Raw genomic sequence first — 26298 nt, 5'->3', positions numbered from 1 at the left:
CAATGTATGAAACTGACCAGGGGCAGAGTTTTTTTTTATATTCTTAGCAGAAGGCATTATTTAAGATAACCTACAGCACACCATCAGTCTTAACAATGCAAATATTAGAAACCTAGAAGAAGAGCAGCAGCAAGAAGTGTGGAGTGCCTGTGGGGGGAGTTCGGCTTTACTTAGTAAAAGAACACTAATGTTTTATGTTTTTATGATGGGAAGAAAAAAAAAAATGAAATAAAAGGGAAACTTACTCAAAAGGCTCGCTGGGATCACCATTTTGCATCAAGGGAGGGATAGGGATTCGCTTGTAAAACATCTCCCAGTCAAAGGCCCCCCGCATGGCATCTCCAGCTTGTGTCTCATATCCAAAGTGGTCATGGTCGATGACATCAATCATGGGACACACAATCGTCTTGCGATTCTGAGCTATACGGTCTGCCAAAGAAAAGACAAATAATTTTTAAACAAGTCCAAATCTACCAGGAAGCTAATGTGGACGAGCTGTCATTTCTTTAGCAAGCATGAGGAAACTATAATTACAGTGAGTGCTGAAAACAATGCAATGAGCTGTTTGTACATAATCTTCCTTGTAGCAGGGAATTTAGGTCAGACATTCAGCCAAAAGAACCAAAGAAGTGACAAATGCCAGCTCTCTGCTGCTCATCCTCACAGAAACTATCCTCCAGAGATAGACAAAGAAAACTCTAAAAGGCAAAGAATGAGAAAATCTGTGTACGTCATGCCAGTGTTAAAGGGAAATCACAAAAGCATTTTCAATGAGAACATACTTCATCATTATTTTGATCACATGTGAGTGTGGGCATTTATGAATAACCCCAGCTATTTCAAATATATATGCAGTACATAAACATACTTAAACATAAACATACAGAACATGGAAAATGCAATTATTTTAGTAAATATCAAATTTCAAATATCTTTTCTCATCATATAGCAGTCTGGTGACTTCTGTCAGTGTCTGGTTAAAGTGGGTAGGAGGAGTTTTCATTTTTCTTGACTGTCCTATGAGGCTGCATGACCCCTGATCCGGTGTCTTAACAATGCGGGTCACATGCATCCTCCCAAGAAAAAAAAAAAAAAAGAAAACACACTCTGGCAATACACATCAAACTGAGCATGTGCAGAGTGCTCCTAAGGCTCTGTTTTATCAAAAGATAGATTAAGGACTGTGGAAGAAGGGGTGGATCAGAGAAGACAGTATCAAATGGGCTTTTTACACAATGTGAAAGATTAACCCCTTAGGTCCCACAGTGAGTATAAGAAGCATGCTTTACTGCATATACCAGGCATGTCCAAAGTGCGGCCCATGTTTCCGTTTCATACGGCCCCACTGGTAATTTGTATATATATATATACATATCTTTTTTGGCCCAAACGAATCCCCGAATGCCGCTCAGGGATTCGTTTGGGGGCCACAAAAGATATATACCATATTTATCGTTCCTTGGAGGGGGCAGTTTACAGATAACATACAGGAGAATCTCCTGTAATAGGGAGTCCTGTCTCCTGGGCTTGCATTGGACGACAGCTCTGTCCATCATAGGAGGTTAGACTTTGTATTAAAGAGGCCGCTGAGTAAACAGGAGAATCTCCTGTATGTAATCTGTTGGCACTTGCCCCACCATCCTCAGAGGCTGCAGATGGGCATGGATCAGCCTGCACTGATAGCAATGGTGAGACTGCATTCATGGCAATGGTGAGGCTGCATTCATGGCAATGGTGAGGCTGCATTCATGGCAATGGTGAGGCTGCATTCAAGGCAATGGTGAGGCTGCATTCAAGGCAATGGCGAGGCTGCATTCAAGGCAATGGTGAGGCTGCATTCAAGGCAATGGTGAGGCTGCATTCATGGCAATGGTGAGGCTGCATTCATGGCAATGGTGAGGCTGCATTCATGGCAATGGTGAGGCTGCATTCATGGCAATGGTGAGGCTGCATTCATGGCAATGGTGAGGCTGCATTCATGGCAATGGTGAGGCTGCATTCATGGCAATGGTGAGGCTGCATTCAAGGCAATGGTGAGGCTGCATTCAAGGCAATGGTGAGGCTGCATTCAAGGCAATGGTGAGGCTGCATTCAAGGCAATGGTGAGGCTGCATTCAAGGCAATGGTGAGGCTGCATTCAAGGCAATGGTGAGGCTGCATTCAAGGCAATGGTGAGGCTGCATTCAAGGCAATGGTGAGGCTGCATTCAAGGCAATGGTGAGGCTGCAGATGGGCACTGATTAGGCTGCATTGATGGGCACTGATTAGGCTGCATTGATGGGCACTGACCCTTATTTTGCTTCACAGGTCTTTATATAAAAAATTGATTAAAAATGAAACTTCCCTCTTAAAGTGAAGGTGTGTGTTATACGCCAAGAAATACGGTATATCCAAATAACACGCCCAAGCTCATCCTTAGTCCTGAGTGGCACTCTGGTATTCATTGGGGGCCACTTGTTGGGCAGTGTATTAGTTAATTTGCATTTAATTTTAATGGTTCAAAGAATGGCAGGCAAAATGGCCGGCCCTCATATATATTCACTTCATCAAATCTGGCCCTCTTTGAAAAAAGTTTGGACACCCCTGGCATATACAGACTGATTTTACTGTTGTGGGTTTAGTCTGTTACTGTTGTGGGTAGTCTATATTCAAGCAGGGTATTGTACCTTAGATTACTTAGTATCTGCCTTTTGTAGTCTGTGTACAACAAAGCTCAGACTGGGTGGGGGAGAAGAAGCATGGGGAAACAAATAGATGTACAGTAGTGTGAGGTGGAGTAGAGTTACAGAAAGATGAGTGCCATCCACATCGCCAGAGTGCTCCTACAGGGAACCGTGTGTTTGAGAGAAGTGATGCAAGGCACCTCTTTGATCCCTCTTCCCCACTAAGTTAACCAAAATAATGCTGTAGCCCCTGTGATTACCCTGTGAGTGTTTCCAGCATCCCTATAGATGGACTTTAAATGTATTTTGAAATAGTACCTCAATCTATCTTTGCTGTAGCCTATAACCCTGCACATAGGAATTTATATTGGAAAAGGAAAGGAAAGTACTGTAATCCAATCAGGATTTACTGCATTGCAGAGTGCTGGGTAACTAACAAACTGAGCTTGCTGATCGGAGGAGAGCATGGAGATGGCCACATCAGTGAGCCGCTGCTCTTTTACTATCCATAGACAGCCTTGACCAAGATGTATTGCTTTTGGTACAATGGCGTATAATTCCTGACTACTAATCTGTTACTTTCTCATGCTAATTTAATCAACTAAGTTATATTATCATTTATTTCTGTTTGGTACAGGGAGGGAAAAAAGTATTTGATCCCCTGCTGATTTTGTATGTTTGCTCACTGAAAAAAATGATCTAGTCAATGATACCAAGGCAGCTGGGACCAACTGGCAACACATTACGCCATGAAGGACTGAAATCCAGCAGTGCTCCACAAGGTGCCCCTGCTCAAGAAAGCATATGTACAGGCCCGTATGAAGTTGGCTAATGAACATATGAATGATTCAGAGGAGAACTGGGTAAAAGTGTTGTGGTCAGATGAGAGCAAAATCAAGCTCTTTGGCCTCAACTCAACTTGCCGTGTTTGGAGGAGGAGGCATGCTGCTTATGGCACCTAGAATACCATCCCCACTGTCAAACATGGAGGTGGAAACATTATGCTTTGGGGGTGTTTTTCTGCTATGGGGACAGGACAAATTCACTGCATCAAAGGGACTATGTACGGGCAATGTATTATCAAATCTTGGGTGAAAACCTCCTTCCCTCAGCCAGGTCATTGAAAATTGGTCATGGATGGGTATTCCAGCATGACAATGACCCGAAACACATGGCCAAGGCAACAAAGGAGTGGCTCAAGAAGAAGCACATTAAGGTCCTGGCGTGGCCTAGCCATTCTCCAGACCTTAATCCCATAGAAAATGTGAAGGGAGATGAAGGTTCGAGTTACCAAACGTCAGCCTTGAAACCTTAATGACTTGGAGAGAATCTGCAAAGAGGAGTGGGACAAAATCCCTCCTAAGATGTGTGCAAACCTGGTGGCCAACTACAAGAAATGTCCGACCTCTGACTGGCAACAAGGGTTTTGCCACCAAGTACCAAGTCATGTTTTGCGAAGGGGCCAAATAATAATTTCACTCATTAAAATGCAAATCTATTTATAACTTTTTTGAAATTAGTTTTTCTGTATTTTTTTGTTGTTATTCTGTCTCTCCCTTTTAAAATAAACCTACTATTAAAAATTATAGACTGATTATTTCTTTGTCAGTGGGCAAAGGTACAAAATCAGCAGTAGATCATATACTTTTTTCCCTCACTGTATATGCGTTGATGCACTGGCTTAGGCTGAAATGGGAGTGTGACAGTATGTGGGTGTATAATGGATGGAGTGCATGATGTCCACACACACATTGGTAATGCCCTGGAACATACATGACACCATACAACTACATCAAATGGGCAGGGCTTAGATGGGCGGACTCTGGCAGTGGATCCACCTGGTCAGCAGGGAATCTGTACGCTGAAACCTGAGAGGTCTGTGTCCGCTTGGTATATGCTGAGTGGACGCGGACACAAGCCGCCAGGGCTGTCTTTAATATTAACTGGAACCTAGGAAAACATTTTCTTGGGCCCCCTCTTCCATGCAATTTCACTCTCCACATGCTTTGAGACATACAATTAATAGCAGCTAGACTCAAAATCAATTTAATGAATCAGATCAGGCAGCAATTGCGATTGGTTGCCAGAGGTTACAGTGCACATTATGGCTCACTGTTTATTTTCTAGAGGTTACAGCACATGACTTCTGCTTGTTGATTGGTTGCTAGAGATCACTGTATATCAATACTGCTCCCTGATTGATTGATAGAGGTTACTGGACATCTATACCACTCTCTAATTGGTTGCTAGAGGTTGGTGCACATTATTACTGCTAACTGATTGGTTCCTAGAGGTTACTGCATATCATTAGTGCTCAACGATTGGTTGCAAGAGGATGTGCACAGCATTACTGCTCACTGATTGGTTTCTTAAGGTTACAGCATATCATCCCCTCACTTGTCTGTACACCATGGACTGGGGAGGTGAGGGGTCCTATCAATAGACAGAAAACTCCTAGGACTCCTGGGATCAGCGGCAATGCTGAGGGGTTAATGGGGTCAGTAACAGTGGTGGGGGGATGGGATTAGTTAGGAGGCAGTACACTGTTTTGAATCATATAGAGCAAAGATGGAAATTTTTAGCAATTATATAGTGGGGATTCTACCAATATAATGGAGAATTTACAATGACCACCACGTAACGGGGGATTTTATGCCACCCACCAATAGAAAAGAGGGATTTCTACACTGACACCAATGTAATTAGAGCATTTACACCAACCACCAGTGCAAGCGGGAGTATATAATGACCTCCATGTAAGGGGCAATTTGCACTGACAACCATTGTCGATGAGATTTGTACTGACCACCAATGTAAAGGGGTATTTACAGTGCCCACCAGTGTAAGGGCAATTCTGCACTTACCACCAATGTAAAGGGAAATGCACACTGATTACCAATGTTATGGGGGATTTTACATCAACAGCCAATAAAGGGGGATTTCTACACTGGCCACCAATTAAAAGGGGGCTTCTACATGGACTATCAATGTAAGGGAGGATTCGAGACTGACCACAAATGCAAGTTTGGATTTTTTTAACGATTACCAATATTAAAGGTGTACAAGTGAATGTGGAATTATGGGTAGAGTTACAAAAGGAAGGAAACGAAGGAGAAAGTAATACTGGGAGTATGCTTTAGGCCCCCTAACCAGAGGGAAGAGGCGGAGGTGGATCTCCTATCACAATTTGGATTAGTGGCAAGGATGGGAAGTGCCATTATAATGGGGGATTTTAATTATCCAGACATAGACTGGGTGGAAGGAACCACATATTCATCTGAGGCTCGCAAGTGCCTAAAGGTCTTGCAGGACAATTTCAGGGGTCAGATGGTAAATACACAAACTAGAAACAAAGCGTTACTAGACCTACTGATTACCAACAATACAGACCTGATCACGGATGTGGAAATATGGGGCAATTTAGTAAACAGCGATCACAGGTCAATTTGTTTTATAATAAAGCACACAAGTAGGAAACATAAGGGTAATATAAAGACAATGAATTTCAAAAGAACCAATTTCCCTAAACTACTATCCTTGCTAGAAGAAAATAATTGGGATAAAATCTTAGGAACAAAGAACACAGAGAAAACATGGGTATGCTTTAAGAGCATATTAAATAAGGGCATTAGCCAGAGCATCCCAATAGGAAATAAATTTAAACAAGCTAATAAAAGTCCTGGGTGGCTTAAATCCAACGTAAAAATGCATATAATCGCAAAGGAGAAGGCCTTCAAAAAATACAAGGCTAAGGGATCATCATCAGCATTCCAAATTCACAAAGAATTCAACAAGAAATGTAAGGGTGCAATCAGGGCGGCTAAGATAGAACACGAAAGGCACATAGCAGAGGAGAGTAAAAAAAATCTCAAGAAATTCTTTAAGTACATAAATAGTAAGAAAGAGAGGTCAGATCATATTGGTCCCATAAAGAATGATGAAGGATAGAGAGGTGGCAAAGGCATTGAATTTATTCTTCTCCTCAGTCACGAGGGAATTGGGGGGGGGCTTCAGTAACCAAAATTACAATGTCTATCCTCATTACATGTCACAGGAAGAATCCACATTCACCGGGACCAGTTGGCTTGCACCCGAGAGTCCTTAAGGAACTCAGTCAAGTAATTACCAGACCATTGTTCCTAATTTTTTACTTACAGTCTACTGAGTGGAATGGTACCAGCTGTATGGAGAAAAGCCAATGTAGCACCAATATTTAAAAAAGGGCCAATATACATCCCTGGGAATCACAGACCAGTTATCCCAACATCAATTGTATGCAAGCTCTTGGAGGGGATGATAAGGGACTATATACAAGATTTTAGTAATGACAATGGTATCATTAGCAGTAATCAGCATAGATTCATGAAGAATCGTTCTTGCCAAACCAATCTATTAACCTTCTATGAGGAGGTGAGCTGCCATCTAGATAAAAGAAGGCCCGTAGACATGGTGTATCTGGATTTTGCAAAAGCATTTGATACAGTTCCCCATAAATGTTTACTGTACAAAATAAGGTCCATTGGCATGGACCATAGGGTGAGTACATGGATTGAAAATTGGCTACAGGAGAGAGTTCAGAGGGTAGTGATAAATGGGGAGTACTCAGAATGGTCCGGAGTGGAAAGAGGGCTGTCCTGGGACCAATCCTATTTAAATTTATTTATAAACGACCTGGAGGATGGGATAAACAGCTCAATCTCTGTATGTGCAGACAATACTAAGCTAAGAAGGGCAATAATTTTTCTGCAGGATGTGGAAACTTTGCAAGAAGATCTGAACAAATTAATGGGGCAGGAAACTACATGGCAAATGAGGTTGAATGTAGAAAAAAATATGAATGCAATCTACTCAATAAGGGGAGATCTTCTGGTGGAATCTAGGATGGAAAGGGATTTGGGGGTCCGAGTAGATGACAGGCTCAGCAATGACATGTAATGCCAAGCTGCTGCAAGAAAACAGAATATTGGCATGCAATAAAAAGGGGATTAACTCTAGAGATAAAATGATAATTCTCCCACTCTACAAGGCGGTGGTCTGGCCGTACCTGGCGTAAGCTGTCCAGTTTTGGGCACCAGTCCTCAGGAAAGATGTGCTGGAACTGGAGAATCCAGAGAAGGGCAACAAAACATAAATATAATAATAAAGAAACTGGAGGACCATAGTTATGTGGAAAGGTTGTGAGCACTGAACTTATTCTCTCTGGAGTAGAGACGCTTTAGAGGGGATATGATTTCAATGTACAAATACCGTACTGGTGATCCCACAGCAGGGATAAAGCTTTTCTGCAAAAGGGAATTTAATAAGACACGTGGCCATTCACTAAAATTAGAAGAAAAGCGGTTTAACCTTAAACTGCGTAGAAGGTTCTTTACTGTTAGCCCTTGTACACACGGTCGGACATTCAGACGGAAAATGTCCGATCGGACCGCGTTGTCAATTAATCCGACTGTGTGTGGGCTCCATCGGACTGTTTTGGTCGGAATATCCGACCGACAAAGTTTTAGAGCTGGGCTATAAAATTTTCCGACAACATGATTGTAGAGAATTCCGATTGGACAAAGTGCCATGCATGCTCAGATCTAATTCCTAGACCAAAACTATTGGCTAGTAGCCTGAACGTAGTCCCATCGTAACTGAATTACATCATTACGTTACGAACAATTGGATTTTCCGACAACTTTGTCCGACCATGTGTATGCAACACCAGTTTCTGACAAAATCCAAGGGATTTTGTTGTCGGAATGTCTGACCGTGTGTACAAGGGTTAAGAGCGGTTAGGATGTTGAATTCTTTTCCACAGGCAGTAGTTTCAGTGGGGAGCTGTCAGGGCTGGCTTAGCCCTTCCTCCTCTGGGCTGGCTGCTCAGCTGTTGGCTAATTGCCAGCTCTCTTTCCTCTCTTCAGTTACCAGCTGTTTCCGATGATGCTCATCTGGCCTGCCTATATAAAGTCTTCCATCTCATTTCTCCTTTGCCTTCACCTTTGGTCACATCACTAGGAACCATCTCCTGCTGTTTCAAGACTGGCTTGATAACATCCCTCCTGGCTTCCATCCTGCTTGCAGTTGCTCTCCATGGATCCCTGACGTCTGGACTGGCTGATTAACCGATCTGGCTTATGAACTTTGGACTGGCTGACTACCCGATCTGGCTACTGGACTCTGGCTTGCTTGACAACGCTTTTTCCTATTTATCTTTTTATTTTTATTAATAAACAAGTGTGATTAGATTGTACTTCTGTCTCTGTTTCATGGTTCCTGACAGGAGCATTGATAATTTCAAAAAACTATTAGATAGGCACCTGAACAACTATAACATACAGGGATATACAATGTAATACTGACATAAAATCACACACATGAGTTGGACTTGTGTCTTTTTTCATCCTCGCCTACTATGTAACTATGTAAAGAGGAGTTTCTACACTGGCCACCAATGTAATGGGGATTTACACTGACCGCTAATGTAATAGGAGCATTCACAGTAACCACCAATGTTCGGAGGGATTTACAATGATCACTGATGTAAGGGGGACCGTCACACTGGCCACTAGTGTGAATGAAGGGATTGTACACCAAGCCCCAATGTAATGAGAGGATTTACACTGACCACCAATGTAACTGAGACATTTAGCCTGCGTTGACATTTGTGTGTGTCGGGAATACATGCAAAATCGCTTTCCTGACACCACAGAAACATGCTGCCCTTTAGCAGATACACAGCAGTGCCATTAATTCATTAATTGTTAATTATATCCTCATGCATCGGCTGAGATGTGCGTATTCACATGCACCAAAATTCAGGGTGCTGTCGCACCATGTTATTTTGAAGAAGGGTTCCACCTCCAATTTGCTTACCTTTGCAGAACAGGCTTATGTTAGATTTAATACATTCAGACATATGAATGCCACCTCTATTTACATATTAATGCCGCAATCTGCGACTATTTGCATATCAATGCAGATTATTTACATGTAAACACAGGGTATGCAGGTGAGTCATCTGTACATGGCAAAAGGGCAGAGCTGGGTAGCAGCAACAGAACTTTACACTGAGATATTGGGACACAGCATAGGCCTAAAACTTCAAGGGATAAGGGAATTTAAACTGGGATAGTTGGCAAGTATGAGGCAGCTGCTTTGGGCTCCACAACGACAACAATTTTGCCTTGCCTTAAAAATGATCCTGCAAACCGCTTTCCTCTATGGGTGGTCGGATGGAAACTGACCGCTCCATAGAGAGCAAAAGATGGTCCAATCGGGTGTGTGGTGGGAGGGATTGGTTTCAAATATTATTTATTTGGTCCACTTTGCATAATGCTAAACTTGCCAAGCAGGCATTCCTTTCTTACCAAGCAGAGGTGGAAGCCAGTTTACATTGGCTTCACAGTGTGAGTCGAGGAAAGTGATGACCTCTCCAATGGCAGCAGTGGCTCCCAACATACGGGTTCGAATTAGACCTTCTCTCTTCTTGGTGCGGAGTATTCTTACTTTTGGGAAATTTACCATGTAACTTTCAAGACGTTTTTTTAAATGTTCTGAAAAAGAAAAAAAAATGCTTTAGATCTCAGCTAAGTGACTAAAACAAATACTTCATTTTGACTTTCAAAAACATGTCACATCTCTTTTGCTAGTGATCCTGCCATTATGAGTAGAACCCCAATAGTTGAAGATGGAGCCTATACACTGTAGCATAAGCTAAAGCTTCTAAAATCTGGCAGTAAGAAATTCTGAGAATACAGAACCCTCCCAAAGCAGATAACCAATGAAAAATGACTTCCATTGTGTATTTGCACACCAATGCCTACATGGTACCTGGAAACAATTGGCGTAAACAGAGAAGTTCGGACCATTTGCATTAAAAAGGTCCATCAACCCATTACCAACATTTGTTTTTCGTTTAGTAGATGCTAACCTCCACCAGCCACTGATTGTTACTCGGTACTGCAGCTCAGGTCTCTTCTCTCACCTGATGCTTGTTTTTAGTCATATTTATTTAACTAAAATGTGCAGTACATTTTAGATGATTAAAATCAAATGGGTTTAATTAAATTGTAATGCATTATTTAAGCATTTCTCTAGAATTGCCAAACTCATTCTATACATTTGGAGCATAAAAAATCTAATATTTTAATATTTATGGTATTTGGGTTTGAACAAACTACATGCTCTAGATCAGTAGTTCTCAACTCCTGTCATCAGGACTCACTAACAGGCCAGATTTTAAGTATTACCTTGGAGAGATGCATACTAGAATACTGAGCAGCAGATTATATCACATGCAATGTATTTCAGTTATCTTGCAAACCTGGCCTGTTAGTGGGTCCTGAGGACAGGAGTAGAGAACCACTGCTCTAGATGGTCTGAGGAGGCCTGTAATGCACAGTGAGTGGTCTGGACAGTCTGCGGAGGCCTGTAATGCACACAGTGCTCTGGACGGTGATGCGAGGAGGCCTCTAATGCGTACAGTGCTCTGGACGGTGGTCTGAGGAAGCCTGTAATGCACACAGTGCTCTGAATGGCCAGGAGAACTGTAAATGCTGCACAGGGCTCTAGATGGTCATTTGAGGAGGCCTGTAATGCTGTACAGTACTAAACACCCCACACCACTAAGCACGCTACAGTTACTACCTTGCTGGGAGGGGAAACACTCATGGGCTGCAGTGACAGCGCTCTGAGGAAACCGGAAGTTCACGTGGGTAAATGGCCCTCCCTCACATTTTCGTTCCATTTTCATTCGTTGATAAAAATGGGTATTGATGTTCGTCACAGGTTTTGGGAACTGCGGGGTGATTTTCATTTAGTTTTCGTCACTGGAAACATGCGGTTGACAAAAGTTATGATGAAAAGTTTTTCATTGACGAAAATACCACTGGCTGCTACTGTCTGCTATTGCTGTGACGATCTTTAAGAAGACTTACACTGCTCTAGCATCTGCCCTGGCAACATAGAGGGTATGCTAAACTCTGTCTTCCCAGACTTGCTGATGCACCAATTACATGTGATTCCTATTCCCTGTGCTGTATTCTTCTGGAAAGAAACAGAGGCAGGAATTGTATAAGGTTAGCCTAGTGGCTGAAATCTCCAAGTTACAAAATCAATGTAGGACACAGCCCACTAATAATGGTATATAAATTGTAAAGCCTTTTTAAAACTTTAAAGCCCAATTGAAGATTTACACCTTTTCATTTCTTTATAATCCCGTGCCCCAATATGTTATGAATTATGACAGATTCTGCTGGGAAATGCCCTAAAATAGCCCTGTCCGTAAAAGCACTGCTCTTTGCTGGCAAAGCTATGCAACAGTTACACCTCCCAACACAACTATCCTTCAAAGACTTGAATTTATCATGTATTCTAGCTATTTAAATAGCGGCAACAATTTATGCAGCGCTTTACATTGAGTTTCTATATACTATAATTCTTATCGCATGTACCAGGAACAGGTTTTTTTTGGGACATCTAGCAAAAGGCTTCTATATTTAATGCCTGAAATTCTTAAACTAATACTTCTCAATTCAGAAGAGCAAAGATCTACTCTGAGGTCCTTTCCAGCACTTGCAAACTTGTTGAGTATTAAACCATAACAATAGGTAAGCATAGGTATATGCATAATTAGTAAGGCATACGCTCCTCTGCCACTAACTGCTCATAAAAATTCAACCATTGATGAAGTTCTTTATTTTCTCTACACTTTTTCACAGCAGACAATGCATCTCCAAAAAGACTATAGATTGAGGCTGTACCATTGCCCCATATTTAATTATAACTCCAAAATTGGCACAAAGGACTTCATAAAATATCCAAGATTTTATTAAGTTTCATTAGTCTTTTTTATTATGAGTTCCTTTGTGCCTTTGCACTTTTGGATTTATAATTGGATTTTACTTCCCAGTGTGCCCGGAGGATTGGCGTTGTAGCACTGGGCACACTTCAATGTGGTATGCGGTCTACATCAGCGTAATATGTCTCAGATTTAGATATGCTGATTCTCATTTCTGATGCTTCAAACTCTGCAGCGAATCAGTACACAACTAAACACAGCTACAAGGGCAGTAGTGATAACTGGGAAATTTTAGGAGCAGGACGCAACCCACACAAATACTGCCTGTCACAATGGAAAATCTACTTGACCAACTACTTAATTATTCCCTACCAGAAGAGCAAACAAGTCTTTCAATGTGTGAGTGCTAAATCAAACAAAAGTTGAAGGCAGAAACATCTAGCATAGGGTGATCATTTAATATTACATGCAGGACTCCTAAAGTACATGTATATATTTTTTTAAGTTGTGAACAGAGAAGGGAAGGGTTAAACCCCTCATTAGATTACTTTTACTATCTTTTTAATTATCTTTTACTATTTGTATCCCACTGGGGAGATTGCCATTCACTTCCTGTCCTGGAGAGTGAACAGGAAATTTGAAGAAATGTCCTCGAAAGTGAGGGAAACTCCCATCATAGACAGTTATCACTAGTAGAGGTGCTCCTTTGAATGAATTATTTCCACCTTTTGCTCTGGAGAAAACTTGAAATTTTTCATTTACCTCACATGCATTGGTTCAGCACAACAAACAAGAGTGAATGTTTCCATTTGTGACACAGACAACAATAAAAATTTGACAGGGGGTTTTAACCCATCCCTACGTTATTGAAATTTTGACATACCTGTAAATTCCACATCTTGGAGTGCAGAATACAGGAATTGATTTATAAACTATGGGTTATATGCCAGTACCATCAGGTGATTAGACACTGGCAAAAGCTTTGCTTGGAATTCCCCCCCGGTGTATACATATAATCCCACCCGTTCCATGAGGATCTAGTTTTTTTGTAGCAAACAGTAAGGTGATTACAGAAGAAAGTAGAGGGACCAGTGTCATGTACTGTACTCCAAGATATGGTAAATTATAAATGTTTGCCATGTCTTCAAAACAGGATATGGGGACAGGAATGACATTTCCACAGAAAGCAAGAAGAGTCTCAAGGAAGCTAAATGGAATGGCTTCCAGGATTCATTGTCCCTATGTAGCAAAAAAAAAAGGAAGGGACGCCCAGGAAGACACAGGGGAGCCAAGGCAGAACCTATGGCTGCCAAGGGTAACAGAGAATAGAAACATAGGTACTTTCAAGGAAGATAACGGCAGGACTATTGGAGACCAGGCAGAAACCTATCTGCTGTAGTAGACATAGTGACAGGTCTACAGGAGACCACCTAGGAGCCTAGTTACTACAGGATTTGGAATAGATGTTTTATGGTCATGATGGGGCATATATCCCTAAGTGTACAAGGGTCCCCGTGTAGGATTTTGAAAAGTCCCTGTAATTCTCCTTAAAAGAGAAGAGAATTACAACTCCTGTAAGCTGCAAGAAGGTGTAGGCAAATTGTCTGCTTTTATGAAGCAGCAAGTGAGAATAAGTAGTAGAAAGGGACACAAAATACAGCAATAGAAACTCTTCTAAAATGAAGTGAGATAAAGTCAGTGATGTTTCTGTTCCAAGACCCCTTTTTACACTGAGGTGGTTTTCAGGCCTGTGAAGCACCTGAAAAGCGTCTCTTATCCATTTCAGTGTGACTTTTCACACTGGGGCGGTGTGCTTGCAGGACGTTAGGAAAAGTTGGAGCGGTTTGGAAACTATGTGTTTAGTGCTGTGCATTGAAATGAATGGGCAGCGTTTCCAAAGTGCCTGAAAAGCGATTCGGAAGAGCCGATACACGGGTGTCTTTAACCCCTTCTTTGGGGTTAAAAGCACCCCACTATCGGCCGAAAAGCCCCGCTTAAAAAGCGCTAAAGTACCACTAAAATGAGTGGCGCTTTAGCGCCAACGTGGCCCCAGTGGGAAAGGGCTCTAAGTGGGGAGAAATATCAGTAGACACCTCCTTCTTCACCCCCAGGGGTGGAGGTGGTTCTTCACTGAGAAGAAGGCTTTTGAGTAGATCCAGTATGTTTAGAGGTGGAGGGTCTGCAGTGGATGACGTTGCTTAGAGGGGGCAAACAGATTGTACAAGTAAAGTGGAAGAGACATATAATAGAGAAGAAGCTTTTGAAGGGCATGCACAAAAAGGCACCTCTCCCAAACATGGTCTGTGGGGTGGACCAAGCCTTAAAGTGATACTAAACAGAGAAGTGTTAATTGCCATAATTTATGCACATAAATCATATATTGTATATCATGGCACTTTATTTTTTTAATCCTTATTTCTACAGTGCTATTGTGTGGTCACATGATCTGTGTTCTTTGGCATCTGCAGGGCAAGATCCTTGAGATGGGTTTCTATTACTTTCCTGAGTATGCTCTCTACAGTGTGAGTTTGTGCCTGGCCAGCCCTGGTTGGTGCCGTGCCTGTTACATGATAAAAAATAAATAAATAAAGCAATTCAAATTGGATTATTAATTAAATACCAAATAACTGTTTTACAGCTCCCTATACATCTTTATTGAACTTAAAATATGTTTTTTTTTTTTATGTGCATTAAGATGGTGTAGGTGGGGTCAAAGATGACTGACAACTAGCTGTAGCGGCCCTATGCCAGCGGTTCAGCTGCGCTGCCCATTCAATTCAATGGACAGAGGCGGTTAAGGAGTGGTGTATACACCGCTCCTTCACTGCTCCAAAGATGCTGCTTGCAGGAGTTTTTTTACGTCCTGCCAGAGCATCGCCTCAGTGTGAAAGCACTCGGGCTTTCACACTGAGACTGTAGAGGAGCCGTTTTTCAGGCGCTATTTTTAGCCCAGAAGCGCCTGAAAAACGCCTCAGTGTGAAAGGGGTCTTTGGAAGAGGTGTTTGGAATCAAGGCTGAAGAGTAAGGTAACTGATGTATAATGCACTATATAAATTAAATTAATTTAAAAGTAGATTGACTGTTTAGAGCAGGCACGGTAAACTGTGCAAATAGGGGAACAGTCAAGTTCTTCTCAAATTCTACTTTCACAGGGTACAAGTCATCAAAATTGTCAAGAGGAGAGAATAACCACTTAAAATAGGGCCGATCATTGTATAAGGCCTAACAGACTTGATCAAGAATAGGGAAAGTTTTTTTAGGAAGAGCTTTTTTTTTAGTCCTGTATTAGGTTTGCCTAGACAGTGACTAGTACACACAGCCTCTGTGAATGAGTCCACAGTAACCAGCATGTGGCAAGAAGCTGAAGAAGTAACGAAATTCTGGTGGTGAAAAAAATCATCAGCAGCCTCTGTTAAAATGTCAGCATCCCCTTGCTTTCTGCTACTGGAAGTGCATCGGGTAGTTTAAGTTTTTGTAACGCATAAAAACAGAGGGCGGAAAGGCAGAAGAGCGTTTACGGCTGATAGCAACCAATGGTTCTAAGGCCCCTTTCACACGGCCGCATAGAATTCAGCTTCGGATAGATCCAGTTATCTACCGCAGCTAAGCTCACACAATGTTTTTCTATTGCCCCATTCACACACTGCATTTAGCAACGGTTTCATTACATGGGGTTTGGTGCGGATAGAAAAAATAAATTTGACTGCGTCCAGGAACGATTTATTGCAGCTACCGCGTTTCCCTGAAAATACAATACAATATAAGACCGGGTCTTATATTATTTTGGTTACAAAAAACACACTAGGGCTTATTTTCAGGGGATGTCTTATTTATTTATGGTATGTACATTAAAGTACTTAAAAAAAACATCCTGTTCCTTTAAAGCATGATAGACAACACAGTGTTTGTGCTGTGTCATTTACCCATCTCTATTTTCTAAAAAAAAATGTTACGATCTAAAAATTCTGCATCCTCTGTCTCCCCCCCCCCCCAAACCCCCCTCCATTATCAGGTCAGGAGTCCGATTTTTACATCATTATGAAATGATGTAATCTGTTTTACTGTTATGAAGTTCAGTGTGTCCACAGTTTTATATAAAAGTACCTTTTTAACACCTTTATAAGCTCCCTCTTCTTCTCTGAGATCTCGGAGGAGATGAGGAAAGAGAAGAGCCGAGATTGTCAGGACGTCAGTCCACCCTGTGCACTAAAGAGGGAGGGACTGCAGGTGTCAGCGGGAGGAGAGGAGGAAAAATAAAAGAGCCGAGTTCATCGCTGACATCATGGCACTGAAGATGGAGGAGCCGCTGACATCAGGTGGGAGGAGAGGAGGAAAGAGAAGAGCCGAGATCGCCACTGACATCAGTACACTGAAGACGGAGGAACCACTGACATCAGGTGGGAGGAGAGGAGGAAAGAGGAGAGCCGAGATCGCCACTGACATCAGGTGGGAGGAGAGAGAAGAGCCAAGATCGCCGCTGACATCAGGTGGGAGGAGAGGAGGAAAGAGAAGAGCAGAGTTCGCCACTGACATGAGTGCACTAAAGACGGAGGAGCCGCTGACATCAGGTGGGAGGAAAGCGAAGAGCCGAGAAGAGAAGAGGACCTATGACGGGTCAGCAGTGGATGTAAACATGTTTTTTTTTAAATAGAGCAGCAAAAGGAGACACTGGCCCATATTTACAAAACACATTACAGGCCTTTTAATGAGATTTACTAGGGCTTATTTTCGGGGTAGGGCTTATATTGCAGCCCACCCTTATAATCACGATAGGTCTTACTTTCGGGATAGGGCTTATTTTCGGGGAAACACTGTATCTGCACATAACTGCAGGTAATCACAGTGTACTATTTCTCCTGTAGATAGCAGGGGCAACAAGGAAAGAAAAACAACAGGAAGCACATCAGAAATGGCAGGAATATTCAAACGCAGCTAAATGCAGCCCCGTGTAAAGGCGCGTAAACGCAGCTAATCACAATGTACAACTGCAAGTGAGCGCTGTGCCTGGATCCTCTGAATTTCAAAATAACAAAACATGCTTTTAACAGTGGCAGAAGAGCCGCCCATGTGAACGAGGCCTAAAAGTGGGGATAGCTTCTACAGTAGATCAGACAGAGAATGCTGCTTTAGTGTCACAGGCCACTGTTGCATGCCTGTGAAACAAAATAACTAACTGAACCTGAATCAGCGCAAAAAGTGTAAAATAAAATATAAATGAGAAGTTACTAAAAAGAATAGTGAAGAGCAAATATACACTCAAGCTGCAGTCCAGCACTAAAAAAGTGTTCTCACTCCCTTCATTGAAATAAAATAGACATATAGTGCAGCGCAACCAGTGACAGTTAAACAAATGCTAAAGTGAATGTAAAAATAGAATGTGTCACATAAAATCTTCAAAAAACACAAAATAACTATACACAAGTGGAATGTCAGTGAAATGGAGTCAAAACAAAACAATATTTAATCTCATTTTACTTTTATTTTTATCTTTATTATTTTTGTTAAAGAAATAAATATTTTATTTTTTAATTATTTTCATTGTTCATTTTAGGTTTTATTATATTATTTTTTTGAGGTTTTTTTTTGTTTTTGTTTTGTGAAGAGCATGTCGCATCTTTGATGTATTAATAGTTTTCTCAATATTTGAATACTATTTGTCTATTTTGTATTCTGAGGCTGTAATTAGTATGTCAGGGAATTGTATCTATATGTGACCCTTGTTGCTTCTAGCACTGGGATGAAAGAGCCGCGGGAAGTACTTGTATACACTGTGGGTTTAGGCAGTTTTTTCCTCGGTGGCTGCAGTGTTTAATGGTGTCCCCGGCTATATGTGGTGCTGGTGACACTGAATAGGAGATCCGGTTTTCTCCCATTTCTTACAGCAGCTGTGAATGGTTAAGTGAGGATTGATGTTAGCTTATTTAAATAGTTGATGAAAGGTGAGGCTCCACCCACTGATGAAGTCCACGCCCAGGACGGTATGTGTCTGGAAATTAGGAGCCAAACCTGCAGCTACCATCTCACAGCCACCGCTATCCCTACGGAAGCATAGTGGGAATATGCTATTTATCTGACACGCCGGCATACCCACTTATGTGTGTTACCTTTCTTACTATGATAATAAAACGGTTACAAACAGCACTAGATCTCCTTTGTTTACTTCTATAAATCCCCGGATGACATTATGAGGCACTGAAAGGAGATGTAGGAGCGCAGCACAAGCCCTTATCTGAACTTCATCACCACTTGGGAACCACTTACTTGGACCCACATGTCAAACAGGGGTCTGAGTTTAAGGCCCCTTTCACCATGATTTCCAATGATAACTATTTATATATGTGCAAATTCAAAGTAGTCCCTGTACTACTTTGGTCAGACTTTCATGAGTTGAGGTACATATACCTCAAGTTTACACAGGCATTCCCTGAAATTGTGTCAAAATCACTGCGAAGTCGCGGTAGCGTGAAAGGGGCCTTAGGTGAGCGGCCATCCATTTATTGGCAATGGATATTTAGGAATACTGCTGCATTGTTGATCACAGAGGTGGAGGATCACAATACTTTGTTAACCCACGAATCATTGAATTATCAATTGGTTAAGGATTGTAGCACGTGTTTGAGGATCGCAGCATTTCCTTTTTCCGTTTTTTTTTTTTTTCTTGCTTTTATGTATTGATGAGACATTATTTGTTTTGTTTTGACGTAATTTCAATGACATTCCACTTGTGTATATTTTGTGTTATTTGAAGATCTTATGAAACATTGTATTTTTATATTCACTTTAGCATTTGTTTATCTGTCACCGGTTGCGCTGCACTAGATGTCTATTTTATCGCCTGTGAAACAGCCAGAATCAGGGGAATGGAGCGGTGTCATTGTAAGACCTTGTTCCAGAGCAAGAGAACTGCTTCCAACTTGAGAGGAACTCAGAGCTTCCTGCAGCAGAAACCCTGCTGTTTGCCCCAAGTGCCTGTCGTTCACCATAGCCATGTGAGTATATTTCCCTGCAGAATACTTATAGAATTGATATGGCCTGGGGCGTTTCAACATGTCTAGTATGAAGGAACCACAATAACCCAGGCACTAACCAAGTTCTTGTGACTGTGTCTCTGAGGTATAAGGAAACAGATGAGACAGCAAGTGGCCAGCTTGCATGGGCAGTGGAAAATGGCAGCCAAAAGTGTTCAGTTAGGAGTATTATAGGCACTATATCATTAGCCAAAAAGGAACTTCTGGTAGTGAGGTGGAATATAAACCATGAACATTAAATGGGTTAACTTTATGATAACTTTACCTATAAGGCCAAATGAAGTGGGACAATAACAACCAGGGTAAATACACTCAAAGTGTAGATTACCCCTTAGTATGTGCCTTCAAATTTGCTTGTGCGCTTAGCACTGTGGTGTGTCTTGCAGAATAAAGGATATGATAACATGTGTACTACTGATCTCCCATACCGACCCAACAAGACTTGTATAGCCAGGAACCGGTCAGTAAAGGCACATGGAAATCCTGTCTTACCCTGTTTCCCGTCACTGGTGCCTGTCAAGGTTGGCATACCCCTGAAGGGGACTTCAAGGTCTTGGTGCTATAGAAATGGACCATGGCCCTGAACCTGAATAGTACCCTGTGGCTAACTCACTCATTGTACCACATACAAACATGAGCGTGAAACACAGAATCCAGAGCCTGAAGCAAACCTTAAAGGCTGGCCCTGTTGCTGGTCTGGTTACAATTCTCAAGATGCACACCGGAGCCAACATATCTGTAAACTGAAAGTAAGCTATAAGACAATAAGCAGTCAGATCTTAATAAAAGATCAAACAAGACAAAAAAGGAAAGAAAAATCAGTAAAAAATAGAAAAAAACTATTCTCCAATGGGTGAAGGGATCCATCACCTAAGGACACTAGCGAAAAACTGAAGCCTCATGGATTAGGCAGGGTTATATGCACACACTGGGAGGGGAGGCAAAGATTTTGCCAGTATACAATCACCTCAGGGTAGTGGTATATACTCCATGGTCTAGTAATCAATTCCTGTGTCTAGTACTGTACAGATACAATAAAAAGTTTTGCCTTTACATAAACTTGAACGGCTATAAATGAGTAATCAAAGAGGTTTTCTTCTTCTGCCTAGCAACAGGGAACTTTACACCCATAATTCTTCCACCGTATTAAATATGCTATATCTATATATTTTGCTAAAGTGAATTGCAAAAATCTGACTTCTTTCACTGCTGCACAGTTTGCTTACCCACCTCCGTTGATCAATATTTCTCTCCTCTAATGTCTAAAAAAAAGAAAAACAGGGGAAAAAACCCCCCAAGAACAACTGTATAAACTTTTTGCTGACAGTCCTCTGGGGCCCTGTGGCAGACATTAAAGCTTTACGGCTTTAATAATTTAGGAGATGTGTTTGGCTTTCAAGGAATAGATATGGCAAGAGTGGTCTCAGTGGGGAACAGAGTGATCAAATGGATGTGTTTTACCAGACCTCCTAACAGATGCAGTGAAACAAGTAGCAGTGTAGAAAAATAATGAGGCGTGCTCCATATAATATGTCAACACATAATGCCGGAGTTCACAGAGTCTAGGCATATTCTCTCAGACTGTGCTTTTGATGAAAAATGTGGTGCGACTCTCTGGCTATATTTGGAATGAAAAAAAAATATATAAAGTTGTGATCAATATGTACTATGGCTACCAATAGTGGCCATGGTTGTTTGTGAAGGGCTGCAGATTTAAAAAGTTGTGCGACTCTTCATTAAAGAGGAAGTAAACTTCCACTGTAGACATTTACATATAGGTAAGCCTATTATAAGGCTTATCTATAGGTACTGTAAATATCTCCAAAACATGTACCTTTTAGGAGATATTCACATTACATGCAGGCAGTGACATCACTGGCACATGCGCTCTGAAGGAACGGCCACGGGTGGGAGCGGGAGTGATGTCATCATGGCTCTGGCCACTCAGCGCCAGAGCCCGGGAACCCAGAAGAAACTCTGAGAAAAATGTCAGCCATCTCAGCGTGTGCGGGCGCAGCTGAAAGGATTTGTTAGAAGTTAAGTATTTCATATTAAGCTAGTATGCAATGCATACAAGCTCATTATGCCTTTGACTTGCAGGTTTTTTTATTTTCTTTGTTTTGTTCTTTTTAAGCATTTACATCCTCTTTAAGGTCTATGAATTATTCACTGCTTGACAATTACAAATTGTCAGTGTAAACTGCTGCTTCAACAAATGTTCAAGGATGTGTGGTCATAATTAAACAGTCCTATTATATATTACAAAATGGTGTTGTCAAATGAATAAAGAGATGACAACGTTATCACATAGACTGTCATGCTACAGGAAGATGCCTAAGAAATTCCCTTCTGGAATCATCAATATGATGCTTGCTTGTTTCCATTCTCAACTCAAAAATATTAAAGGACACAAAATCAGTAAACTAGCATTTTCATCAAGAAGTCAACAGTGGCAGCCCCCTACATCTCTTGTGACAGCTCTACTTTAAGCAGAGAAGCTGCTATATTTCCAGAATGGCATTTTATGAGAAAAGATCAACATGTTATCAGAAGGCTGGGATATCGAAGACATGAGATATTAAAGAGATTGTAAAGTTATTGGTTGAAAAGTGTTGCAATGGAGAAACTATATTTTATACCACTATGTTACCTGAAAGAGACTTATGTTATTGGAGATAAAATGCCACATTATCAGAAAGAATGACTTGTTATGAGAGAGACTGTGGTGTTACAGATTTCTTTAAATATATGCATTTATACATATTATGTAGTGTACAGTATATTTTTTATATGTGTCAGCACTTAAGGCACAACACCCCAACCCCCTCCCACCTTCTTCCCCTGCAATTTATTTATTACAGGGACTTATACAGCGGGATCCATTTATGCAGCGCTTTACACACATACAGTGCTTTGAAAAAGTATTCACACCCCTTTAAAATGTCCACATTTTGTCATGTTACAACCAAAAGTGTAAATGTATTTTATTGGGATTTTGTATGATAGACCAACACAAAGGGGCTCATAATTGTGAAGTGGAAGGAAAAGGATAAATTATTTCAAAAATGTTTACAAATAAATATTTGAAAAGTGTGGGGTGCATTTGTATTCAGCCCCCCTCGATACTTTGTAGAACCCCCTTTCAATGCAGTTTTTTGGGGGATGTCTCTACCAGCTTTGCATCTAGAGAGTGACATTTTTGCCCATTCTTCTTTGCAAAATAGCTCAAGCTCTGTCAGATTGGATGGAGAGTGACTGTGAACAGCAAATTTCAAGTCTTGCCACAGATTCTCAATTAGATTTAGGTCTGGACTTTGACTAGGCAATTCTAACACATGAATATGCTTTGATCTAAACCATTCCATTGCAGCTCTGGCTGTATGTTTAGGGTTGTTGTCCTGCTTGGAAGGTGAACCTCCACCCCAGTCAAGTCTTTTGCAGACTCTAATAGGTTTTCTTCTAATGCCGCGTACACACGACCGAATTGTCCGGCGGACTTAGTCCGGCAAACAATCCGCCGATTTCTAACACGATGACGTACATCACGTACGACGGGACTAGAATAAGGAAGTTCAATAGCCAGTAGCCAATAGCTTCCTTCTCGTACTTGCTTCTGAGCATGCGTCATTCTTAGTCCGCCGGACTAGCACACTGACGAACAGATTGTCCGCTAAAAGCCAAGTCTGGCGGACAAATTTTGAGTCAAAAACTACTTTCTAAGTCCGCCGGACTTTACGATGAAAAAGTCAGCTGGAGCCCACACACGATCAAATTGCCCAGTGTAATGCGGTCCGGTGGACTAAGTCCGCTGGACAATTTGGTCGCGTGTACGCGGCATAAGATTGCCCTGAATTTGGCTCCCAGCTTCCCATCAACTCTGACCAGTTTAACTGTCCCTGCTGAAGAAAAGCATGCCCACAACATGATGCTGCCACCACCATGTTTCACAGTGGGGATGGTGTGGTCAGGTTGATGTGCAGTTTTAGTTTTTTGCCACACATAGCGTTTTGCTTTTAGGCCAAAAAGTTCAATTTTTGTCTCCTCTGACCAGAGCACCTTCTTCCACATGTTTGCTGTGTCCCCCATATGGCTTCTCGCAAACTGCAAACAGGACTTCTTATGGCTTTCCTTCCACAATGGCTTTCTTCTTATCACTCTTCCATAAAGGTGAGATTTGTGGAGTGCACGACTAATAGTTGTACTGTGGATAGATTCTTCCACCCGAGCTGTGGATCTCTGCAGCTCCTCCAGAGTTATCATGTGTCTCTTGGCTGCTTCTCTGATGAATGCTCTCCTTGCCCAGCTTGTCAGTTTAGGTGGATGGCCATGTCTTGGAAGGTTTGCAGTTGTGCCATACTCTTTCCATTTTCGGATGATGGATTGAACAGTGCTCTGTGAGATGTTCAAAGCTTGGGATATTTTTTTTTTATAACCTAACCCTGCTTTAAACTTCTCCACAACTTTATCTCTGACCTGTCTTGTGTGTTGGCCTTCATGATGCTGTTTGTTTACTAAGGTTCTCTACCAAACCTCGGAGGGCTTGACAGAACAGCTGTATTTATACTCAGATTACATTACACACAGGTAGACTCTATTTACTAATTAGGTGACTTCTGAAGGCAATTGGTTTTACTATATTTTAGTTAGGGGTATCAGAGTACATAGGGTGTGAAGAGTGAAGACAAATGCACGCTGCACTATTTATATGTAAAAAAAAAAAATGAAAAACCACATAATTTTCCTTCCACTTCACAATTATGTGCCACTTTGTGTTGGTCTATCACATAAAATCAGAATAAAATACATTTACGTTTTTGGTTGTAACATGACAAAATGTGGAAAATTTCAAGGGGTGTGAATACTTTTTCAAGGCACTGTATATTGTACATTCACATCAGTCCCTGCCCTCAAGGAGCTTCCAATCTAAGGTACCCAACTCACATTTATATATACATATACTAGCGCAAATTTAGATAGGAGATAAATATCTACTAGCATGTCTTTGGAGTGTGGAAGGAAGCAGAATACCCAGAGGAAACCAACGCAGGCATAGGGAGAACATGCAAACTCCAGACAAATAGTGCCATGGTTGGGATTCGAACCGACGACCCTAGTGCTGCTAGGCGGAAGTGCAAACCATGGTTAAATGCTCATTAATTCTAGGAGACAGAGGAATGTGCTATATTACTTATCGTATTCTTTGCTGAAGCAGGCTCCGGCACTCCCTTTTTTCCTGCCACTTCAGGCTGTGGGTGGTCCCTTTGTGCCATATCATTCAGTTATGGACTATTAGTCCTGCATTGTATATGAAGAGGCACAGACACGGGCAGGAGGGCCTTGGAAAAAAGGCTTGGGGAACAGGTCTCACACAAATATAGGGAGCCTGCCAAAGCATGAAATAAGTTATTTCACCTTATTCTTCTATCCCTAGTTTAACCTCTTCCCGACCGGCGCACGACGATGTATGCTGGCAGAATGGCATGGGCAGGCAAACTGGCATACAGGTATGTCCATTTGTAATCACTGCCCTGCCATCGCCGGTGTGTCGCGTGCCGGTCGGGACTCCCCTGAGTCTGGTCGCAGGTCCCGCGGACACGATCGCCGCAGGGATACCCGCGATCTTCTCACAGGGAGATGCCGAAGTAAACAGCATCTCCCCGTTCTGCCTAGCAACAAGTGGCACTGATCTCTGCTCCCTGTGATTGGAGCAGAGATCAGTGTTCACTAACACACAGCCCAGCCCCCCACAGTTAGTAACACGCCCCTAGGACACACTTAACCCCTACACTGCCACCCCCTGGTTAACCCCTTCACTGCCAGTGTCATTTACACAGGAATCAATGCATTTGTATAGCACTGATTGCTGTATAAATGACAATGGTCCCAAACATATGTAAAAAATGTCCAATGTGTTCGCCATAATGTCGAAGTCACAATAAAAAAAAATAAAAAAAATCGCTGATCGCCGCCATTACTAGTTAAAAAAAACAATTATTAATAAAAATGCCATAAACTATCCCCTATTTTGTAAACGCTATAAATTTTGTGCAAACCAATCAATAATCGCTTGTGATTTTTTTTTTAACCAAAAATACATAGAAGAATACGTATCGGCCTAAACTGAGGAAAAAAATGTTTTTTTTATATATTTTTGGGGGATAGTTATAGCAAAAAGTAAAAAATAATGCATTTTTTCCAAAATTGTCACTCTATTTTTGTTTATAGCGCAAAAAATAAAAACCGCAGGAGTGATCAAATACCCCCAAAAGAAAGCTCTATTTGTGGAAAAAAAAAGGACCTCAATTTTGTTTGGGAGCCACGTCGCACGACCGCGCAATTGTCAGTTAAAACAACGCAGTCCTGAATCGCAAAAAGTGGTCTGGTCTTAAGCTGGAAAAATGGTCCGGTCTGAAAGTGGTTAACCCCTGCATTTTGGGGGTAGGCACTACAAATGTTTTTCTTATTGTGCCCAGAGTCGCCAATTAAGAAAGTGGATTCTATTATTTCTGAAACGCGGTGGATTTCAACTGATAATAAAGAACAATCATTTTCACATAAGACCTTATCTGTTTGCCTTTTTGGTGCTCCTTTTCTTCGCCTTAGGTTGCAGAGCCCCTCATGGTGAAAAAGCTGTGTGTTACATTGTCATGTTACCAAAGAAACTGCCATGTTCTAATGAAAGTGGTATAGTGTGCGTTATAACTCTTGCCCATTTTGTTACATAAGCAGTGCTGTACAGGAAGGCTTCTCCCTGGCCTGGCATTCACAAACCTCTGCAGTTCTGGAAACATTACAGGTTACATAACAGCTACACAAAATGCTGTAG

At 41.6% G+C, this 26298-nt stretch overlaps 1 protein-coding gene across 1 annotated transcript in view; it reads right to left on the bottom strand.

Annotated features, from left to right (window-relative positions):
* The window catches only part of GALNT10 (polypeptide N-acetylgalactosaminyltransferase 10), a 339683-nt gene that overhangs the window by 74824 nt on the left and 238561 nt on the right, over positions 1–26298 (bottom strand). Inside the window, exons 5-6 of the mRNA XM_077468367.1 lie at positions 10013–10198; positions 246–429 (exon numbers count right to left, since the gene is read on the bottom strand). Coding sequence (XP_077324493.1) covers positions 246–429; positions 10013–10198 — 370 coding nt within the window. The remainder of the gene's footprint in view (positions 1–245; positions 430–10012; positions 10199–26298) is intronic.

Source organism: Lithobates pipiens, unplaced genomic scaffold, assembly GCF_037356315.1.
Source record: "Lithobates pipiens isolate NorthernLeopardFrog02 unplaced genomic scaffold, aLitPip1_a1.2 Scaffold_8, whole genome shotgun sequence".
NCBI classification, from domain to species: domain Eukaryota; kingdom Metazoa; phylum Chordata; class Amphibia; order Anura; family Ranidae; genus Lithobates; species Lithobates pipiens.
Note: the sequence above shows the minus strand (reverse complement) of the source record. Positions and strands in the feature narration are given on the sequence as shown.